The sequence below is a fragment of the Schistocerca serialis genome, chromosome 3, assembly GCF_023864345.2.
Source record: "Schistocerca serialis cubense isolate TAMUIC-IGC-003099 chromosome 3, iqSchSeri2.2, whole genome shotgun sequence".
NCBI lineage: Eukaryota > Metazoa > Arthropoda > Insecta > Orthoptera > Acrididae > Schistocerca > Schistocerca serialis.
In genome coordinates, this window is record NC_064640.1 from 391,666,239 (window position 1) to 391,687,416 (window position 21,178).

The 21,178-nt window shown below is 42.9% G+C and overlaps 1 protein-coding gene across 2 annotated transcripts in view; it reads right to left on the bottom strand.

The window, feature by feature from the left end:
* Positions 1-21,178, bottom strand: part of LOC126470239 (COMM domain-containing protein 5-like) — an 82,201-nt gene that overhangs the window by 12,783 nt on the left and 48,240 nt on the right. Inside the window, exons 1-2 of one of the 2 annotated variants that reach the window (XM_050097941.1) lie at positions 15,297-15,444; positions 841-1,030 (exon numbers count right to left, since the gene is read on the bottom strand). In XM_050097941.1, coding sequence (XP_049953898.1) covers positions 841-1,030; positions 15,297-15,327 — 221 coding nt within the window. In that variant the 5' untranslated portion in view covers positions 15,328-15,444. Of the gene's footprint in view, positions 1-840; positions 1,031-15,296; positions 15,445-21,178 lie in introns of those variants that run through there. The other variant, XM_050097940.1, reaches the window with a different exon arrangement.

A 21,178-nucleotide genomic window follows, 5' to 3' on the forward strand; every position in this document is an offset into this window, starting at 1 on the left:
CTGGAACCAGACCTCGCATGAACACTGTGTCACTAAATACAACCCCAACCACTGCCATCTTAACTCCCTGAGGTGACAATAGCATCACATAGGTCCATTCTCTCCCCAGAAATGCATTTCTTATGTAAGGATTATTCTTCTTCCACTTGGACCATCTTTCAATTATTCAACAAATAAAAAAATCATGAAAATTCTTTTGGCTGTAAAAACATTTCAGTTATAGAATGATTGAAGAAGACAACTGCTGTAGCAATCGGCACATTTAATGCGATTTTGGAATTGAATTGGTGGCAAACCATAAGTTCTTTAGGAGTTTTCCCATATGATTTGGAGTTAGTGGCTATCACACCTTATCCAAACACTAGTATCAGCAATTTATTCAACCAAGGATCATTTTACAAGGCTCACTGTTTGAAGTTAAATCAAAATATGTTTAATATGTTTCATTCTGACAGGTCAAAACCAATGTTCAGCAGAGTAATTTGTGACAGAATGTGTGTGTATCAATTTTACCAAGGAAAAAAAAAATCTGAATTTTTTCCTTATGTTTCTCTGTGAAAACAAATGAAGAAACCAAGGAGTGAGGGCAAAATGAAACTTCTCCCTTTACAGTAAGTGGGCACTAATCCGCAAGCAAACTTTAAGAAGGTAGGAGAGTAACTACATATTATCATACTGGCACACAGGCGAACAAAAACTACATAATATCTGAAGTTTTCACTAACACTATATGGACTTTTCTGAGCTATCAGAAGAGGTACCAATACCAATTATGGAAAAAGCATTATCTGTGAATAAGAAACTTAAGCTTTAGTTATCAAACAATGTTTTATTCCTTACCTTAAGTCTTTCAATTCATCTTTCAATGTTTCTGGTTTTACTGCAGATGATTGATGATAAAAAAACATCTTCATCACAGAAAGAACTAATGCATACAGCTCACAGAGTTCATCACATGTTACTGTTTTTATTTGGACTTTAGTGAGTGCTCCTTCCTGAATTGGCTTCCCTTCAAGTGAACGTACTGCTACTGAAATGGGAAGATAATTAGCTAACACTGAATAAACAACAAAATTGCAGATGGAGATGAGGATAAACATGTAAGGACAAGATGAATCAAATTGGGAACTCTATTAAAAAGAACACACCCTTTCATAGGAAATGTCTGATAGTGAAATCAAAGATACATTGGGATTAATTTTTATAACATAGTAGAATCTGCACACAGCACACAATTGTGGACACTTTAAGACTACATTTCACAGTGGGCCTACTCAACAGTAGAGACAAATCAGTCAGAACACCAGCAACGTGCACTATGCTATTTATTTAACTTTATCCATACGACCAGTGTCCATGAAACAAAATCATGAAAAAAATCATTGCATGTCTATAACCTTAAAGGAAAAAATATCAAATCCCTGAACTATACTCTGACAAAATATTGTTGTTGTTGTTGTTGTTGTTGTTATTATTATTATTATTTGTGGTGGTGGTAATGATTAGGATTTTATTATTCTAATATTATATTACAATTATAATTGTAACAGCAATAGTAATAAACAATGAACAAAATAATTGCCTCATTTTTACAAACAAAGATTTATGTGGGTAAGACGTCTGCCACAGTGTCTAGGTAGGAATCAAATACAGGTTTCATTGCCCCATTAGTAGGAGACTAATCATTGGCTTTTATTGTGTAAGGATGGGAATGACACCTCCCATGTCATTTCAGAAGAAAACATCCCAGTATTTACCTTACGTCATTTAGGAAAGTTATGGAAATTTAAGTCTGCGAGGGGATTTCAAAACTCAAGTTCCACATTATTACAACATGCTAAGTAACTTTTAGTGAATACTTCAAAGAGTGGCACTACTTCTTGACGCAGTCACCAAAGCTCTGTAAACACCATTCAGAATATTTTATTAATGATTCAATTCCCCTATGACAGAAATCTATTCCCTGGTCTCTCCCCCCCCCCCCCTCCAAATGTTGGAAATCGCACGTTGCAAGATCTGGATTTCCCAGTCAGCATCACCCCCACCTCTGTGGCCTTTGTCAAGAATTCTTGACACCAATTCACTACGTCTGGGTGCTACATTGCATTTGGTCCACGTAGGCTACTACCAGAATTTTGCAGTGAATTTCAGTGCAATTTAGATGTTTTGTCCACAAGAACCATACTGTCACATGTACTTAAACTTTGGAGTGTTTTTCCAGCTGCCATGCCCTTTCACTCCTGTGCTGTACTGCAGCTGTTGTCTGTATCCCAGCAGATCTGTATATGCAGGAAACTCAACATGTACTCTCTTTCAATGCTCCACTCTTGTAGCACAATGGTCATAGTATGATACACTACGTGTATGTCACTTTCTGAAGTCCCTATTTACATCCCAGGATGAGGACTTGAACCCTCCTAAACAGAAGTCCAATGCCTTAATACACTGTGCTCCTAGCTCTGTTCAGTAAAACTGTAACAGCAACTGCCTAGAATGATAAATACAAATCAGGATGTCTGGATATGGTAAATTGATGAAATGAATCAAAAAGTAGCAAAAAATTCAATTAGGTTTACACACACACACACACACACACACACACACACACACACACACACACACACACACTTCTCCTATTATGTACTTGTTACACTGAGTATACAGGGTGTTTCAAAAATGACCGGTATATTTGAAACGGCAATAAAAACTAAACGAGCAGCGATAGAAATACACCATTTGTTGCAATATGCTTGGGACAACAGTACATTTTCAGGCAGACAAACTTTCGAAATTACAGTAGTTACAATTTTCAACAACAGATGGCGCTGCGGTCGGGGAAACTCTATAGTACGATATTTTCCACATATCCACCATGCGTAGCAATAATACGGTGTAGTCTCTGAATGAAATTACCCGAAACCTTTGACAACGCGTCTGGCGGAATGGCTTCACATGCAGATGAGATGTACTGCTTCAGCTGTTCAATTGTTTCTGGATTCTGGCGGTACACTTGGTCTTTCAAGTGTCCCCACAGAAAGAAGTCACAGGGGTTCATGTCTGGCGAATAGGGAGGCCAATCCACGCCACCTCCTGTATGTTTCGGATAGCCCAAAGCAATCACACGATCAACGAAATATTCTTTCAGGAAATTAAAGACGTCGGCCGTGCGACGTGGCCGGGCACCATCTTGCATAAACCACGAGGTGTTCGCAGTGTCGTCTAAGGCAGTTTGTACCGCCACAAATTCACGAAGAATGTCCAGATAGCGTGATGCAGTAATCGTTTCGGATCTGAAAAATGGGCCAATGATTCCTTTGGAAGAAATGGCGGCCCAGACCAGTACTTTTTGAGGATGCAGGGACGATGGGACTGAAACATGGGGCTTTTCGGTTCCCCATATGCGCCAGTTCTGTTTATTGACGAAGCCTTCCAGGTAAAAATAAGCTTCGTCAGTAAACCAAATGCTGCCCACATGCATATCGCCGTCATCAATCCTGTGCACTATATCGTTAGCGAATGTCTCTCATGCAGCAATGGTAGCGTCGCTGAGGGGTTGCCGCGTTTGAATTTTGTATGGATAGAGGTGTAAACTCTGGCGCATGAGACGATACGTGGACTTTGGCGTCATTTGGACCGCAGCTGCAACACGGCGAACGGAAACCCGAGGCCGCTGTAGGATCACCTGCTGCACTAGCTGCGCGTTGCCCTCTGTGGTTGCCGTACGCGGTCGCCCTACCTTTCCAGCACGTTCATCCGTCACATTCCTAGTCCGTTGAAATTTTTCAAACAGATCCTTTATTGTATCGCTTTTCGGTCCTTTGGTTACATCAAACCTCCGTTGAAAACTTCGTCTTGTTGCAACAACACTGTGTTCTAGGCGGTGGAATTCCAACACCAGAAAAATCCTCTGTTCTAAGGAATAAACCATGTTGTCTACAGCACACTTGCACGTTGTGAACAGCACACGCTTACAGCAGAAAGACGACGTACAGAATGGCGCACCCACAGACTGTGTTGTCTTCTATATCTTTCACATCACTTGCAGCACCATCTGTTGTTGAAAATTGTAACTACTGTAATTTCGAAAGTTTGTCCGCCTGAAAATGTACTGTTGTCCCAAGCATATTGCAACAAACGGTGTATTTCTATCGCTGCTCGTTTAGTTTTTATTGCCATTTCAAATATACCGGTCATTTTTGAAACACCCTGTATAATCAGCACAACAAAACCGAGCAGACCTGATGTATTCATGTACAATATAAACAGTATTTTCCTACCCTTCTTTTCATTTATCTGAGTTGCTATTAACATACTGCAAATGGCATACATGAAGTAGTCCTCCATGTACTAGAATAGTTTGGGTCAACTTTGAGCATGAACAGAAAGAGAAAGACCACTGACTATATTTGTTTTTCATCTATACTATTTTTCTTTCTTTCTTTCTTTCTTTCTTTCTCTCTCTGAGTATAGGTTGTCGTGACAGGTTGATCTGTTACATAACCTGAGGTTTAGGTTAGGCTGAAAGGTCAGCTTGGTTGTGAGTTAGTAATGTTGCCAGGCTTCCATATTTCCCACCCAAAGACGGAGGTAGCAGCATCTGTACCATTGGAACAATGCTGAACAGCTCGGGGTCTATGGCACATAACTGCCCAGCTGTTCAATAATGATGAGCTGGTTTGTGCATCCTTAAATACTGGTGCCCATCCTGATTTCACAGTAATGGCGGTGTTAGTGTGTCATGCCAAATAGTCTGGAATGGGGTTATGACCCAGTTGTTGTAATCGTGCTGCAATACTCCCTGCAGGGTGGCCTGTCATCACAGACACATTGCAAAGCTGCTGATCACTGACTCATTTTGGCAGTGGCCCAATTTTGTCATGCCGCCGGACTGCTTGTTCTAAGTCTCATTTATAACTTTATTCTTTACATTTCCTCCCTTCTACAAAGAAAATTCACCCTCAAATTTTGCCGAAACAGAGACATTGGATTATTTACAATTATTTAAATTTCACATTTCCATTCATGGTGTCACTTTGTCCTTAGCACTATTTGCATTATCTGTCTGGCTGCACTAGAATTTGGCTCTAACAGAGGTCTTTGTTATGGTTCACTTTGTCTCTCATCGAAGTAGGCGCCACTGACTAGTCTGAACCAGTAAGTTGAAGGTTGCTACGGATAGGATTTGGGCTAATTCTTGCTTGAATTGGTTATTTACAATTCCTATTACCATGAAAATCAGAGGCAGCTGAGGTTGAGGATCCTCTTTCTGGTATTCACTGTGGTAGTTTTTCACATGCTTTACGATGTGTTCCACTGACGTGTCGCCATGCTGAGTGGCTAACATTCGATCTAGGGAGGCGAGCAAGGTAGGGTCTAATGTGTTATTCAGGCAGCTTAGGTTTTCTATGGGTAAAATTTGAAGAGGCGGTTTGGGTACATAAATTAATTAGTGGATTATATCTAGGGTGGTTGTTGGGTAGCAGTAAGGTCGGTCCCGCCATGTCCCACTGGACATCACTGATCACCAACCCTGACCTTTTAGTTCTATTCACTGTGTGCCACTCTGTTGACCTTGCTCGTGGCAAGTATAGATAATGACTATTTGGTTTCCTAATGAGTACACCCACTGTAATCTGACTCTTTGGAAAAACTGTTTCGTCTGCAGAAGAACTGTAAGAATGGAACAACAAAAATTCACATGAACTCGGAACAGTATGTACCTGTTTTGCAGGGCAGATGGTGATTGGCCTGGTTCAGCAGTGTAGTAATTCCTGTGTGGAGAGCAGGGCATGTAATTGTTTGTTCAATGCCACTAGTAGTGTTTCATGCACTTTCAAATGTACAAAATTTTGTTGGGTTTTAGGTGAGACGGGTTATGCATGGCAAATGTAACACTCAAACCTACAGTTCTTACACATTAATGTTATCTGAACATGAATTTCAAAATGGGTGCCCACTTCTTTATTCTTAACTGTGGACATATGGTAGTATAATGATAGAAATTCTTCCCTTACTGATCTTACTAGTTCTAAGTGTTGTGAAAAGTTGTCACAAATGAACTGGGTTCTGAACAGGTGATGGTATGGTTACCGCACATGTAAAATATCAGACTTGAAATATATTTACAGTCAAAGTGAATACTCACCATTTCTGATACAACTTCTTTGGTGTGACTGAGTGTCTGATCATCAGCACATTTATATACATAGACAGAACCAGTCTAACACGTGTGCTGAAATAGGCTGTCATTGGTAATACAACTCTAAGCATTTTTCAATATAAACTCTTTCTCATAGCACTGTTCACAGACAAAAGTTCACAAACTCAAACTTGGACTCACAGATTAACTAGGATAGTCTAACTTGTTGTTTAACTCTGTTGCTGCTTGCTTTGGACTAGGCATTGTCTGGAATGTAGCCTGGCATAGAACAGACGTTATGTCTGTGTGTTGGTCTTTTTCAAGACAGCCTACCGACGGTTGTGCAGAGAACTTCTGTGGGCATGTCTTGCTATTTCCGTCTCATTGGTGTTGTCAGCGATGTTCTGATGACAAGCAGCATCTTTGTGGTGTTTTGTTTTGTTTTGGGGCACAAAAACAACTACGGTCATACACGCCCATGTCAGAACTGTAGAACACGAAGACAAAGGGAGGAGTTAACAATGGCTACACTTTAATCGCAAACAATAGAAGAGAAGACAGCTAAAAATAGGGACATGGAGAAAGGTCTATAAAATACACCATAGAGAAACAGAGGTCCTGAACTGAAAATTAAATGGCCTTCGCCATACTGCTATGATGGATAAAAAGTAATATGCGGTCGACAGCCCACAGGTCGATCGCTAAAATGGCTGATAACTCAGGCAGCAAACACAAACAATAATGTAATGGGTTAAAAAAGGGCTTTCCGTCAGGAAATGGTGGGCCCTCAAAGGTTGAGTGCAGCGAGTACAAAGTGGTGGGGCTAAAAAGATAGAGGCCAATAGCAACCTAGCTAAAATGATCTCCTCACAGCAAGAGGGCCGAGAGGAGGTGGTCAAAGCCGCTGGGAGAGGCTTAATAACCTGGAGCTTGTTCCTGTGAAGAGATGACCAGTGGTGATGCCAGAGCGACACCACCTGCTGACAGACGGCAACACAGAGACCATCGGTGGGAATGTAAGAACTAGCGGGCTGAGGTACGAGTACTGTAGCCTTGGCAGCAAAGTCAACAGCCTCGTTTTCTGTCAGACCAACATGACCAGGAACCCACATAAACATCACAGTGGCTCCATCAAGAGTGAACAAGTGACAGCTTTCCTGGATCCATTGCACTAAGGGATGGGCGGTGTATGGCACACATAAGCTTTGAAGGGCCCTGAGAGTGTCTGAGCAGATAATGCAATTGAAAAGCCTGTGTTGCCGAATGTATTGCACGGCCTGATAGAGGACGAAAAGCTCTGCTGTAAATACTGAGCAGTGTTACGGAAGCTGATACTGAAAAACATCAGTGCCAATGACAAAGGTACACTCGACACCACGGTCAGTCCGAGAGCCATCAGTGTACACAAAAGTACTGTCGTGAAGCTCCGTGTGAAGGTCATGAAATTGAAGGCGATAGAGGAAGGCTGGAGTAGTGTCCTTAGGAAGCGAATGAAGGCCAAGGTGAAGACGGACTGACGCACGAAGCCCTTCAGGGTTCACACCCACTGAGAAAGTGGCAGGTAGCATGAAGTTAAGCTGGCAGAGCAAGAGCCGAAAGTGAACTCCAGGAGGTAACAGAGAAGAGATACGCTTCATAAAAGGAGGAGGCATAGGGTGGGTGGCCACGCAGGGCAGTCAAACGGCATCCATATTTGCTGACGAGGAAGTAATGGCCGTAGGACAGCAGTAGTTCAACAGCTTGTGCATACAGACTCTCAACCAGGTTAGTGTAAAAGGTGCCAGTGGCTAAATGGATGCCACGATGGAGGATAGAGTATTGAGACCGCATAAGAGGGATGGATGTGCAGATGTTTAAATGAAACACTCATAGTCTAGTTTCGGACAGACAAGGGACACATACAAACAGAGGTGGTACGATCTGCTCCCCAGGAAGTACCACTGAGGACATGTAGGATATTGAGGGACCGCATACAGCGTGTGCCACGTAAAACAAATGGGAGAACCAATAAAGGTTCCTATCGAGCATGAGCCCTAGGAATTTCATAGTTTCATTGAATGGAAGAGCAACAGGCCCAAGGTGTGAAGACGGAGGAAGAAACCAATTGCGCCGTCAGAAATTCATACAAACAGTTTCGTCAGTGGAAAAATGAAAGACATTGTCGAGGCCCCATGAGTGAATGCAATCCATACATCACTGAAGACGCCGCTCAATGAGACATGTCCAAGTGGAACTGCAATAGATGGAAAAATCGTCGACAAAAAGAGAGCCGGAGATGACTTGCGGGAGAGAGGCCATGATAGGGTTAATGGCAATAGCAAAGAGGATGATGCTCAGGATGGAACTCGCACCGTATTTCTGGATAAAGGTGTCTGACAAGGCAGAACCCACACGTACTTTGAAAACTTGATCTTTTAAAAATTCCTGTAGGAAATGGGGCAGGCAGCCACGGAAGCCTAACATGTAAAGAGTACGGAGGATACCAGTCCTCCAGCAGGTGCTGTAGGCTTTCTACAACTTGAAAAACATGACCACAGTCTGGAAAACCATTCATGACATGGGTGGACAAAGTGACGAGATGGTCAACTGCAGAACGGCGCTCTTGAAATCCACACTGTGCAGTGGTTAGTAAATTGCGAGACTTGAGCCACCATATCAGCTGGGCAAGTATCATATATTCCATCACCTTGCAAACACAGCTAGTGAGAGAAATGGGGCAGTAGCTCGAAGGAAGGTGTTTGTCCTTACCGGGCTTAGGTATGGGTATGACAGTGGCTTCACACCAGTGTCTGGGAAACATGGCCTCTGCTCAGATGTGGTTGTACATATGAAGCAGAAAGTGATTGCCTCCAAGAGAAAGCTGTTGCAATATCTGAATGTGAATATTGTCTGGTCCTGGGGTGGAGGAGCGGTATGAAGTGACAGCATGATGTAGCTTCCTCATAGCATTGTAACACTCACGATTCTGTGAAGAGAATGGTATTGCCCAAGTTGCCTCCACTTGTTTCCGATGGAGGAAGACAGGGTGATAGCGGGATGAGTTCGAAATGTCCGCAAAGTGGCAGCCCAAGGTGTTGGAGATAGCAATAGGGTCCACTATGACACTGTTTGCTATTGTCAGGTCAGAAATTGGGGAATAGATCTTGGTCCCAGAGGGCCGCCAGAGGTTGGCCCACATGATGTAAGAGGGAGTGGAACTGTTAGAAGAACAAGTGAATGAAATCCATCTAGCCTTTTTGCTATCCCGGAGAACACGATGACACTGTGCATGCAACTGTTTACAATGAGTGCAGTTTGACATCCCAGGATGATGGTTAAAAAAAAAAAAAAAAATGGAGAGCACATCTCCACGTGCAAATTGCATTGCGGCACGCCTCAGTCCACCAAGGGACGGGAACAGAGTGTGGTAAAGAGGAAGTGCGAGGAATGAAATGTTCTGCGACGGTAAGGATAATGTTTTTACAATGTTCCACCTGGTCATCGCAACTGGGGAAATAATGTTCATCGAACAGCGCCGGGGATGAGTAAAGCTTCCAGTCGGTCATAGTAAGCTGCCATTTGGGTGCGCACATAGATGGGGTAAGCGTCAGCAAACAAATAGCACACAGGAAAAGGTCGCTCAAGCATTTGTCAGAGAGAACAGACCACTCGAGACAATAGGCAAGCAGAGCAGTGCAGAAGGATAGGTCCAAATGGGAATAGGTGTGGGAGGAGTCTTACAGGAATGTAGGTGCTCCTGTGTTAATGCAGAGGTGGTTAATTTGATTGAGAAGGTCAGCCAAGAGGGCACCTCTCGGACAGGTTCTGGGAGAAATCCAAAGGGGATGATGTTAATTAAAGTCACCGAGCAGCAGAAACAGGTGAGATAGATACACAATAAGCTGGAGGAAGTCTGCCCTGGTGACATCGAATGACGGATAAATATGAACAGTACAAAGGGAAAAGTTCAAGTGAGGAAGGAAAAGGCGAACTGCAACAGCTTGAGGGTGGGTAGTCAGGGAGACGGGTTGACTATGAACATCATCACATATGAGCAGCACCACAAACATTCCACTGAAGGAGAGCCATAATGAGGAAAGGGGAGGAGTGAAAAATTGAAGGCGTATCACCTCAGCAGTTGCTACAGGGCACAGAGGCTGCAGAATCCTGTTCCACGAGATCTACAGAGGCATCGGCACTCTCCCTCTGTCAATCTGCGGAGTCCAGGGCAGAGAAATGGTCGGTTGCGCGCTTCGGTGACACGGAGGTCAGACAGGCAAGAGTATTGCATGGCGACACGGTCAACGAGGATCTTCGAGTCAGTGAAGGGGAAGACCATTTGCCTTTGTTTGACTTCTTGGAGCCTTTCTGGCTGGCAGAGGAAGACTCAGATGTTTGTTGGCTGGATGGACATAGGAAGTCTTCGTAAGAGTATTCTTTCTGTCCTTTCCAGCCTGCCGGTTGTGTAGCAGCTAACTTTGACCTGGATGGTGATTGTCTGGTTGCTTGTTGCATAGCTGGACAAGGAGATCGTGATGCTACCATGACACTGGGCAATTTCACAACCTCAGTGCTGAATTTGTGGTCGCATGTTTGCTTAGCCATGTCCTTCATGGGGCGAGATGTAGCAAGAACAGTACAGTAAGTGCCAGATGGTAGAACGCAGGGTTTGCGACTAGCCAATGACTTGTGAGTGACTGTGTAAGGCACTTTTTACTTTACCCGGATCTCCTGGACAGCCCACTCATTGAGTTACATGGGACAATCTCAGGAGGAGGCAGCACGGTCTGCATTGCAGTTGATACAGCAGGGAGGAGGTGGCGGACAATCGCCCTTGTGAGCATCCATACCATAGGTTACACATTTGGCAGGGTGTTGACAGGGCTCTTGAGTGTGGTTGTAATGACGACACTGGTAGCAGCACATTGGGTTCCAAATGTATGATTGTACTGTGATAATTTCATCACCTGCTTTTATCTCTGATGGAAGCACCACTATCAAATGTGAGAAGAAGAATGCGTGCGGGCACTAAGGATGCATCTACTTTCTTCATTACCCGATGGACTGCAATCACACCCTGATCAGAGGTACATTTGGATTTCTGCCTCAGTCAGACCATCAAACAGCCTAGTGTAAATAACACGACGGGAAGAATTCAGAGTTCTATGGGCCTCGACACGAACAAGATAGCTGTTGAAATGAGAAGTGGCAAGCAGCTGTTGTGCTTGAGAATCAGAAGTAGTCTCCAAAAGCAAAGTGCTATTGCATAAATGAGATCAGGATTTCACAGGGCCAGCCAGTAATTGCATCAACACCTTTCTGAATTAGAAACGGATTTGCCGTTGCAAAGGACTGACCGTATTCAATACATGAAACCACAAGCAATTGTGGTACAGCTGGGAGGGTCTTTGAATCGCGAGTTTCATTATGTTTACATTTGATAGACTTTGACTGCGAAGATGATGATTTGCTCATTGCAAGAAAATCTCCCATGATTGTCAGTGTCTGCAATGGTGCACTCCTTCCACTCCCCAGTTAGATCTTTGTAAGTCCTAATAACCATTTGAGCGGTACATGATCAGTTATTACTTTAAAACATCATCCGTATAAATACCATCAGAAATAGTTATTTCAAATATTAATGCCAGCATTTCTTTCACAATTGTTGAATAACTCTTTCCCACCCTATTAAGCCACCTGGATGCTTACAGTATGAGGTGCTCGTATCCATATGTTTATGACTCAAAACACAAACTAAAGTGAAATTGTTGGTCTCACAAGGCAGTACACACTGTTTCTGGTAATATGGAAAGGCAAGAACTGGACTAGAAAAAAATTTCCATTTTAGAAATGCTGCTTTACAGCCTGGTGAGCAATGGAACTTTATCCCTTTCCTTAACAAAAGTGTGATGAGTCTTTAATTTCAGTGAATTTTAGAACCAATTTTTATAAAAATTTGCAAGGCCTAAATATGATTGCAATTCCTTCATTGTAGTGGGTGCCAGGAAATTTTTTACAGCATCAATAAGTTGTGTATCAGCTCTGACTCCATTTTGAGGCTAATGGTTAACTATGATTTACGTAAGCAACAAAAAACCTCACGTAAACATACTATATACCCCTGGATATTTTTGGACAACAATTACATCATCTAAATAGTTCATGCATTGTGTGGTGTCACCACCAGACACCACACTTGCTAGGTGGTAGCCTTTAAATCGGCCCCGGGCCAGTAGTATACGTCGGACCCGCGTGTCGCCACTGTCAGTGATAGCAGACCGAGCGCCACCACACGGCAGGTCTAGAGAGACGTACTGGCACTCGCCCCAGTTGTACAGCCGACGTTGCTAGCCATGGTTCACTGACAATCACGCTCTCATTTGCCGAGACGATAGTTAGCATAGCCTTCAGCTAAGTCATTTGCTACGACCTAGCAAGGCGCCATCACCAAGTATATTGAAATGGAAATTATATATGTACAAGAGCGATGTTATACAATTATGGATTAAAGTTAAGTATTCCAGAAGCTACGTACTTTTCTTTATAGCATTCATTACGTATCCTGTTTCAGACCTCACGCCAGCCTGCGTGAGTTTAAGCGCATGCCTTTCGGCTTCCTCTCATTGTGTCTAGGCTGTCTTGTCTAGACACAACACATTGCTCCAGATTTAATCATTCTACTACACCATCTAATAACAGCTGGAAAGTATCTGGTGCACTTTTCAGCCCAGAATGTATGCAACAATATTGGCAATGACCCGATGGGGTTGAGCACACGGTCTTCGGACGATCTTGACGCACTATCTCCTGTTGCAGCATCCCTGAATATGGAAGTTAATAGGAATATAAAAAAAGGGAGGAAGGTTTATCTGTTTAGCAAGAGTAATAGAAGGCAGATTTCAGACTACCTAACAGATCAAAACAAAAATTTCTGTTCCGACACTGACAATGTTGAGTGTTTATGGAAAAAGTTCAAGGCAATCGTAAAATGCGTTTTAGACAGGTATGTGCCGAGTAAAACTGTGAGGGACGGGAAAAACCCACCGTGGTACAACAACAAAGTTAGGAAACTACTGCGAAAGCAAAGAGAGCTTCACTCCAAGTTTAAACGCAGCCAAAACCTCTCAGGCAAACAGAAGCTAAATGATGTCAAAGTTAGCGTAAGGAGGGCTATGCGTGAAGCGTTCAGTGAATTCGAAAGTAAAATTCTACGTACCGACTTGACAGAAAATCCTAGGAAGTTCTGGTCTTACGTTAAATCAGTAAGTGGCTCGAAACAGCATATCCAGACACTCCGGGATGTTGATGGCATTGAAACAGAGGATGACACGCGTAAAGCTGAAATACTAAACACCTTTTTCCAAAGCTGTTTCACAGAGGAAGACCGCACTGCAATTCCTTCTCTAAATCCTCGCACAAACGAAAAAATGGCTGACATCGAAATAAGTGTCCAAGGAATAGAAAAGCAACTGGAATCACTCAATAGAGGAAAGTCCACTGGACCTGACGGGATACCAATTCGATTCTACACAGAGTACGCGAAAGAACTTGCCCCCCTTCTAACAGCCGTGTACCGCAAGTCTCTAGAGGAACGGAGGGTTCCAAATGATTGGAAAAAGAGCACAGGTAGTCCCAGTCTTCAAGAAGGGTCGTCGAGCAGTTGCGCAAAACTATAGACCTATATCTCTGACGTCGATCTGTTGTAGAATTTTAGAACATGTTTTTTGCTCGAGTATCATGTCGTTTTTGGAAACCCAGAATCTACTATGTAGGAATAAACACGGATTCCGGAAACAGCGATCGTGTGAGACCCAACTCGCTTTATTTGTTCATGAGACCCAGAAAATATTAGATACAGGCTCCCAGGTAGATGCTATTTTTCTTGACTTCCGGAAGGCGTTCGATACAGTTCCGCACTGCCGCCTGATAAACAAAGTGAGAGCCTACGGAATATCAGACCAGCTGTGTGGCTGGATTGAAGAGTTTTTAGCAAACAGAACACAGCTTGTTGTTATCAATGGAGAGACGTCTACAGACGTTAAAGTAACCTCTGGCGTGCCACAGGGGAGTGTTATGGGACCATTGCTTTTCACAATATATATAAATGACCTAGTAGATAGTGTCAGAAGTTCCATGCGGCTTTTCGCGGATGATGCTGTAGTATACAGAGAAGTTGCAGCATTAGAAAATTGTAGCAAAATGCAGGAAGATCTGCAGCGGATAGGCACTTGGTGCAGGGAGTGGCAACTGTCCCTTAACATAGACAAATGTAATGTATTGCGAATACATAGAAAGAAGGATCCTTTATTGTATGATTATATGATAGCGGAACAAACACTGGTAGCAGTTACTTCTGTAAAATATCTGGGAGTATGCGTGCGGAACGATTTGAAGTGGAATGATCATATAAAATTAATTGTTGGTAAGGCGGGTACCAGGTTGAGATTCACTGGGAGAGTGCTTAGAAAATGTAGTCCATCAACAAAGGAGGTGGCATACAAAACTCTCGTTCGACCTATACTTGAGTATTGCTCATCAGTGTGGGATCCGTACCAGATCGGTTTGACGGAGGAGATAGAGAAGATCCAAAGAAGAGCGGCGCTTTTCGTCACAGGGTTATTTGGTAACCGTGATAGCGTTACGGAGATGTTTAATAAACTCAAGTGGCAGACTCTGCAAGAGAGGCGCTCTGCATCGCGGTGTAGATTGCTCGCCAGGTTTCGAGAGGGTGCGTTTCTGGATGAGGTATCGAATATATTGCTTTCCCCTACTTATACCTTCCGAGGAGATCACGAATGTAAAATTAGAGAGATTAGAGCGCGCACGGAGGCTTTCAGACAGTCGTTCTTCCCGCGAACCATATGCGACTGGAACAGGAAAGGGAGGTAATGACAGTGGCACGTAAAATGCCCTCCGCCACACACCTTTGGGTGGCTTGCGGAGTATAAATGTAGATGTAGATGTAGATGTTGATGGTATCCACTTTGTAGGTTCAAAGTAGTGAAATACTGACAGTGGCCCAGATTATATATAAAGGCTCCTGTAACATTTGGCATCGGATAGGCATCTGATACTATTTGTTTTATTTAAGTAGTGGTAATCATAACAGAACCAGTACGCTTTCTGCCATCTGGCTCTTTTTAACAACAACAACAACAACAACAACAACAGTGCTGACCTGGGGCTATTACTTGTTTCTTCAATTCCATCTTGAAGTTGTTAGTTGCTGACTTATAAAGGCCTCTACAACAGGCTGTAGGTAGTTTTATTTATTTCATTTTACATGTCTAGTTCAGTATGACCAAACTGAGGAGCAAATCTCCAAGGTCATGGAACTTGTAAGTACATGAAATTACAACATAAAAGCAACAACAGACAAAATAAAATTTTTATGAACCCAAAAAAGACAAGCCATAAGTTTATGTAAACACAATCAACAATATAACATAGGAATCAGCTTAATTATTCAAGGAACTCATTGACAGAACAGAAGGAGTGATCCATGAGGAAACTCTTCAGTTTCAATTTGAAAGCACATGGATTACTGCCAAGATTTTTTAATTCTTATGGTAGCTTATTGAAAACGGATGCACCAGCACATTGCATGCCTTTCTGTACAAAAGTCAAGGAAGTGCAATCCAAATGCAGATTGGATTTCTGCCCAGTATCAACCAAGTGAAAGCTGCCCAAACCACCCACCTATAAGCCAAAAATATCCTTTGAGAATGAGAAGAGCTACCCCAAAATGTAATACCATACATCACAAGCAAATGAAAATAATAAAGGAGACTACTTTTTGCATCAAATTATAACATACTTCAGACACCATTGGAATAGTAAAAAGGGCAGCCTTATGTCTTTCAACAACAAGATCCCGAATGTGGGCTTTCCACGACAGTTTACTATCTATCTGACATTTTAACTGTTCAGTTTCACTAATCATATGCCCATTCACTGAAATTAAAACATCAGGTTTTGTTGAATTGTGAGTTAGAAACTGTAAAAACTGAGTCTTACTGTGATTTAGTGTTAGTTTATTTTCTACATGCGATGAACTTATGTCTTGCACTGCGCTATTTGAAACAGTGCCAACATGGCACACAACATCCTTTACTACCACGCTAGTATCATCAGCAAACAGAAATATCTTAGAATCACCTATAATACAAGAGGGCATATCATTTATATAAATAAGGAACAAGAGTCAGTCCAGCACTTATCCCTGGGGAATCCCCACCCATTTAACAGTGTCCCACTCAGATGCCACATCATAGCCATTCTCAACACTGTGGAGAATGACCTTCTACTGTTTGTTATTAAACTAAGAGGTGAACCAATAGTGAGCTATTTCCCACATTCCATAATGGTCCAGCTTCTGGAGCAATTTTTTGTGATCAACAAAATCAAATGCCTTAGTTAAATCAAAAAATATGCCTAGCATTTGAAACTTATACTGCAATCCATCCAGTACCTCTGATAGAAAAAAGGGTATAGCATTTTCAATTGTTGAACCACTTTCAAATCCGTAAAGTAAATTTGATAGCAAATTACACAAAATAAAATGATCAATTCCTCTTATATACACAGCCTCTTCATTATCTTTAGCAAACACCGATGGCATAGAAATAGCTCTAGAATTGTCTACATTATCGCTTTCTCCCTTTTTAGGAAGCAGTACATTACTGAGTACTTCAATTGTTCAGGAAACTGACTATTCTTAAAGGAAAAATTACAAATACTGCTAAGTACAGGGCTAACATGTGCAGCATAGTACTTCAATATTCTGCTAGGTACTCCATCATATCCTTGAGAATCCTTAGTCTTCAGTGATTTAATTACTGACTCAATTTCCCCCTTTTCAGTATGATAGAAGAGTATTTCACAGATCAGTCTTGGAAAGGCATTTTCCAAGAGAACTATATGGTTCCCTGTAGAAACGAAGTTTTTATTTAATTTCAGAGATCAGTCTTGGAAAGGCATTTTCCAAGAGAACTATATGGTTCCTTGTAGAAACAAAGTTTTTATTTATTTCACCAGCAATCCTCAGAAAATGATTGTTAAATACTGTACACATATCTGACTTATCAGTAACAGAAACATTTTTACTATGAACTGACTATATCTTTGACCTTGTGCTGCTGACTAGACACTCCCTTCAAGACTGACCATAAGGTTTTAACTTTATCCTGTGAATTAGCTATTCTATTTGCATACAACATACTTAGTAACACAACATGGTTTCTTAAAAACCAGAGCTTCATCCCAGTGGAAAAATAATGTTGAGCTAGTAGTGTGTCAAGAAATGGATCAGGAGGATCAAACAACCCCATGTATTCCTCTGAAAGTATTTCCATGTCATCCTAGTCCTGTCCCTCGATATGTGGTACTTTACTTCTTGGTGCAGTCATGCTGACAGGCTGTTCAGGTGTTGTGTAATTTCATGTGAAATGCTTGTCCAATGTGTCTTCATCTAGTATTTATAAATTGGCTACCAGGGTACAACATGATAGCTGTACTTACTCAGGACCAAAGATATCAATACTGACAGGCACTACTCTGCTTCCATCAGTGTCCCGTACGAAGCATAAACTAGCCACGCAAAACATTTCACATTATTCAAGTCTTCATTTTTAGACAAAAGGTTCAACAATACACAGAGAATTTACTTGCAGATCAGCTCCAACTTCAACCCAGATTATCTTTTCAGTATATTTTGGTATGTTATTTACAATTTGACTTTAAAGGACTTTTTATGCAGTTTCATTGGCTACCCCTGACCTAAGGGTGAACCTCGCAACAATAATGGATTTCTGGCCATAAAACCAAGACTAAACAGTACTCCATCCTGTTCTACTACACACCATTCCAAGTCCACTTCAGTGTGATGTGAAACCAGGAAAACTAACCCAAGAATGATTTCACGGGTACTGCTGGCCATGGAAAGAACTGTTACATCGACCGAGAAGTTATCTTCCACCACCCGGAAACTTACTATCATTGAACCGAGTGACTACACAACCCCCTTCCATGCCACTTAATTCCCAGTAAAGTGGATTTAATTTTACTTTAGCAAGGACAATCTTACTTGCCACATACCTGAGATACAGTAACTAATAAAAATTTACATAACTTTCCTTTTACATAACCAGTCAGAAAAAGTGTGACAGTGATCTCACACTTGCGCTCTCTCTTCCTGGGAGTATTGTACAGTGGACAATCCATCCCACTCCTTGTTTCACTGTTGGGTATGAAGTTTGCCCTGTGATTGTCCTCCATGTCTCTGCAAGTTTCTATCATTACAATTCTGCTCAGAACGTCCAAAATGTCCAGCACTGTGGTTCTCTGTGATGATGAATCATAAGTCCTGTATGACTACATCTAATACACTTAACATCTGTGTTGGTTGGTTGGTATAAAAGAGGGGTGAAGGGACCAAACAGCTACGTCATTGCTCCCTTGTTCCAAATAAAACAATGTCACAAGGGTGAGAATAAAACAAGCAAGACTGACGACACAAAATGGAGCGAAAGGAAAATCACAAGAATGGCAGAAGTGCAACAAACACTTAAATGGAAAAAAAAGGTGAGACGAAAACCACACAAATGCAAGAAACAGGTAGAAGAGATTAAAATGACAAAACAGATTACCACGGCTGGCTGACCATGAGAATAAAAAGGAGAAGCCAGCCACTCTGCAACACATTAAAACCTCCACCCTAAAATTACAAGGGTGGAGGACACAGAGGGACAAAGGACATGCACTAAAATTTAGATCAAATGATAAAAACACCCTCACAAATAAAATGTAAAACTAAATCAGCCGATTTGGCATTGTCAGATAAAATTAGCGGCAACGAGTCCTATAACCAAAGATTTCATCACAGGGCAGTCAAAGTGGGACAGTGCACCAAAATATGGGTCACTGTCAACCAGGTGCTGCATTGACACTGAGGCGGGTCTTCAGGGCACAGGAGGTAGTAATGGGTCGCCCAAGCATGGCCAATGCGGAGCTGGCAGAGAACCACTGAGTTCCTGCAAGAGGCCCGTATCGAGGACTGCCACACATTCACAGTCTCCTTAATGGCACACAGTTTGTTGTGCGTACTGAGACTATGCCATTCCGCCTCCCAAAGCCGAAAAACCTGGCAACATATAAACGAACGCAGGTCAGTTATTGGAATACCGATCTCCATAAGCAGTTTCCGTGTAGCCTGTTTGGACAGCCTTTTTTTTTTTTTTTTTTGTGGTTTTAGGGCGCAAAACTTCTATGGTCATTAGCGCCCAGCCCGTGACATAGAAAACAGGAAAAAAACGAAATTTAAAATCAGCAGCAATGGGAACAAAATCATAAAATTTGAGTAACTAAAGGCAGAAGGAATGCTTAAAAATCCACTATAGAAAGGGGTTGGTTGTCCCCCAAAAAAAAGCTTCAAATGACTGACGTCATTTCACTGTCACTAATAAACTGTAGAACGCGGTCAGCTGAGCGCGTGTCATCTGCTAAAATCGACGATAGATCAGGCGATAGCTGTAGACGGGAGCGTAACGGATTAAAATAGGGGCATTCAATTAAAAGATGTCTGACCGTCCACAGCTGAGAGCAGTGGGGACAGAGTGGGGGAGGATCACCGCTTAAAAGATGTCGATGACTAAAAAGACAGTGCCCTATCCGGAGTCGAGCTAAAATTACCTCCTCCCGACGACGCATTCGGGAGGAAGAGGTCCAAGCGCAAGGAAGGGCTTTCACTTCCCGCAATTTATTGTGGGGAAGTGTTGACCAATGCGCATGCCATAAATGAGCAGCTTGGCGACATAAAACGCTCCGTAGATCGGTAAACGGAAGAGACTGAATAGCTGGCCGAGGAAGAGAGACTGCAGCCTTGGCCGCTATATCGGCCGCCTCATTTCCACAGATACCAGCGTGTCCCGGGAGCCAGAGGAACGCCACTGAGACGCCCCCCAGGTGGAGCAAGCGCAGACAGTCCTGAATCCGGTGGATCAGAGGGTGCACAGGGTAAAGAGCTTGGAGACTTAGGAGAGAGCTGAGAGAATCTGAGCAGATTACGTACTGTATCCGCTGATGGCGGCGGATGTAGTGGACAGCCTGGAGAACAGCGTAAAGCTCCGCAGTATAAACCGAACACTGGTCGGGAAGCCGAAAGTTATTTGGGGTGTCGCCAACAATATAGGCACTCCCTACACCTAACGATGTTTTCGAGCCATCGGTGTAAATAAATGTGGCTTCCGTCATTTGTGCACATAGAGCAGCAAATGCCCGACGGTAAAGAAGTGTAGGGGTACCATCCTTGGGAAATTGACATAGGTCTCTGAGCAAGTTGATCCGGGGACGGAGCCAAGGCGGTGCTGTACCCCAAGTTGTCAAGAAGGTTTTAGGAAAGCGGAAGGAAAGAGAATGGAGCAGTTGACGGAAGCGGACTCCCGGGGGTAGTAGGGAGGAGGAGCGGCCTGCATACCCGACATCAAAGGAGGCGTCGAAAAAAAGGTCATGCGCGGGTTTAGCAGGCATGGAAGACAGATGGCTAGCATAACGACTCAGAAGGACTGCCCGCCGATTGGACAGCGGAGGTTCAGCAGTCTCAGCATAAAGGCTTTCCACAGGGCTGGTGTAAAAAGCTCCAGATACTAAACGTAATCCACGGTGGTGGATAGAGTCGAGACGCCGAAGAATAGACGGCCGAGCAGAGGAGTAGACTATGCTTCCATAATCCAATTTCGAGCGCACTAAGGCGCGATAGAGGCGGAGAAGGACCACTCGGTCCGCTCCCCAAGAGGTACCATTCAGGACACGGAGGGCGTTAAGCGAACGCAGACAGCGAGCCGAAAGATAGGAAACGTGGGAGGACCAGCACAGTTTTCTGTCAAACATAAGACCCAAGAATTTAGCGACGTCGGAAAACGGAAGGTTGACAGGGCCTAGATGTAAGGAGGGCGGAAGAAACTCCTTACGTCGCCAAAAATTTACACAAACGGTCTTACTGGGTGAGAAACGGAAGCCGGTTTCGATGCTCCACGAGTGGAGGCGATCGAGACATCCTTGAAG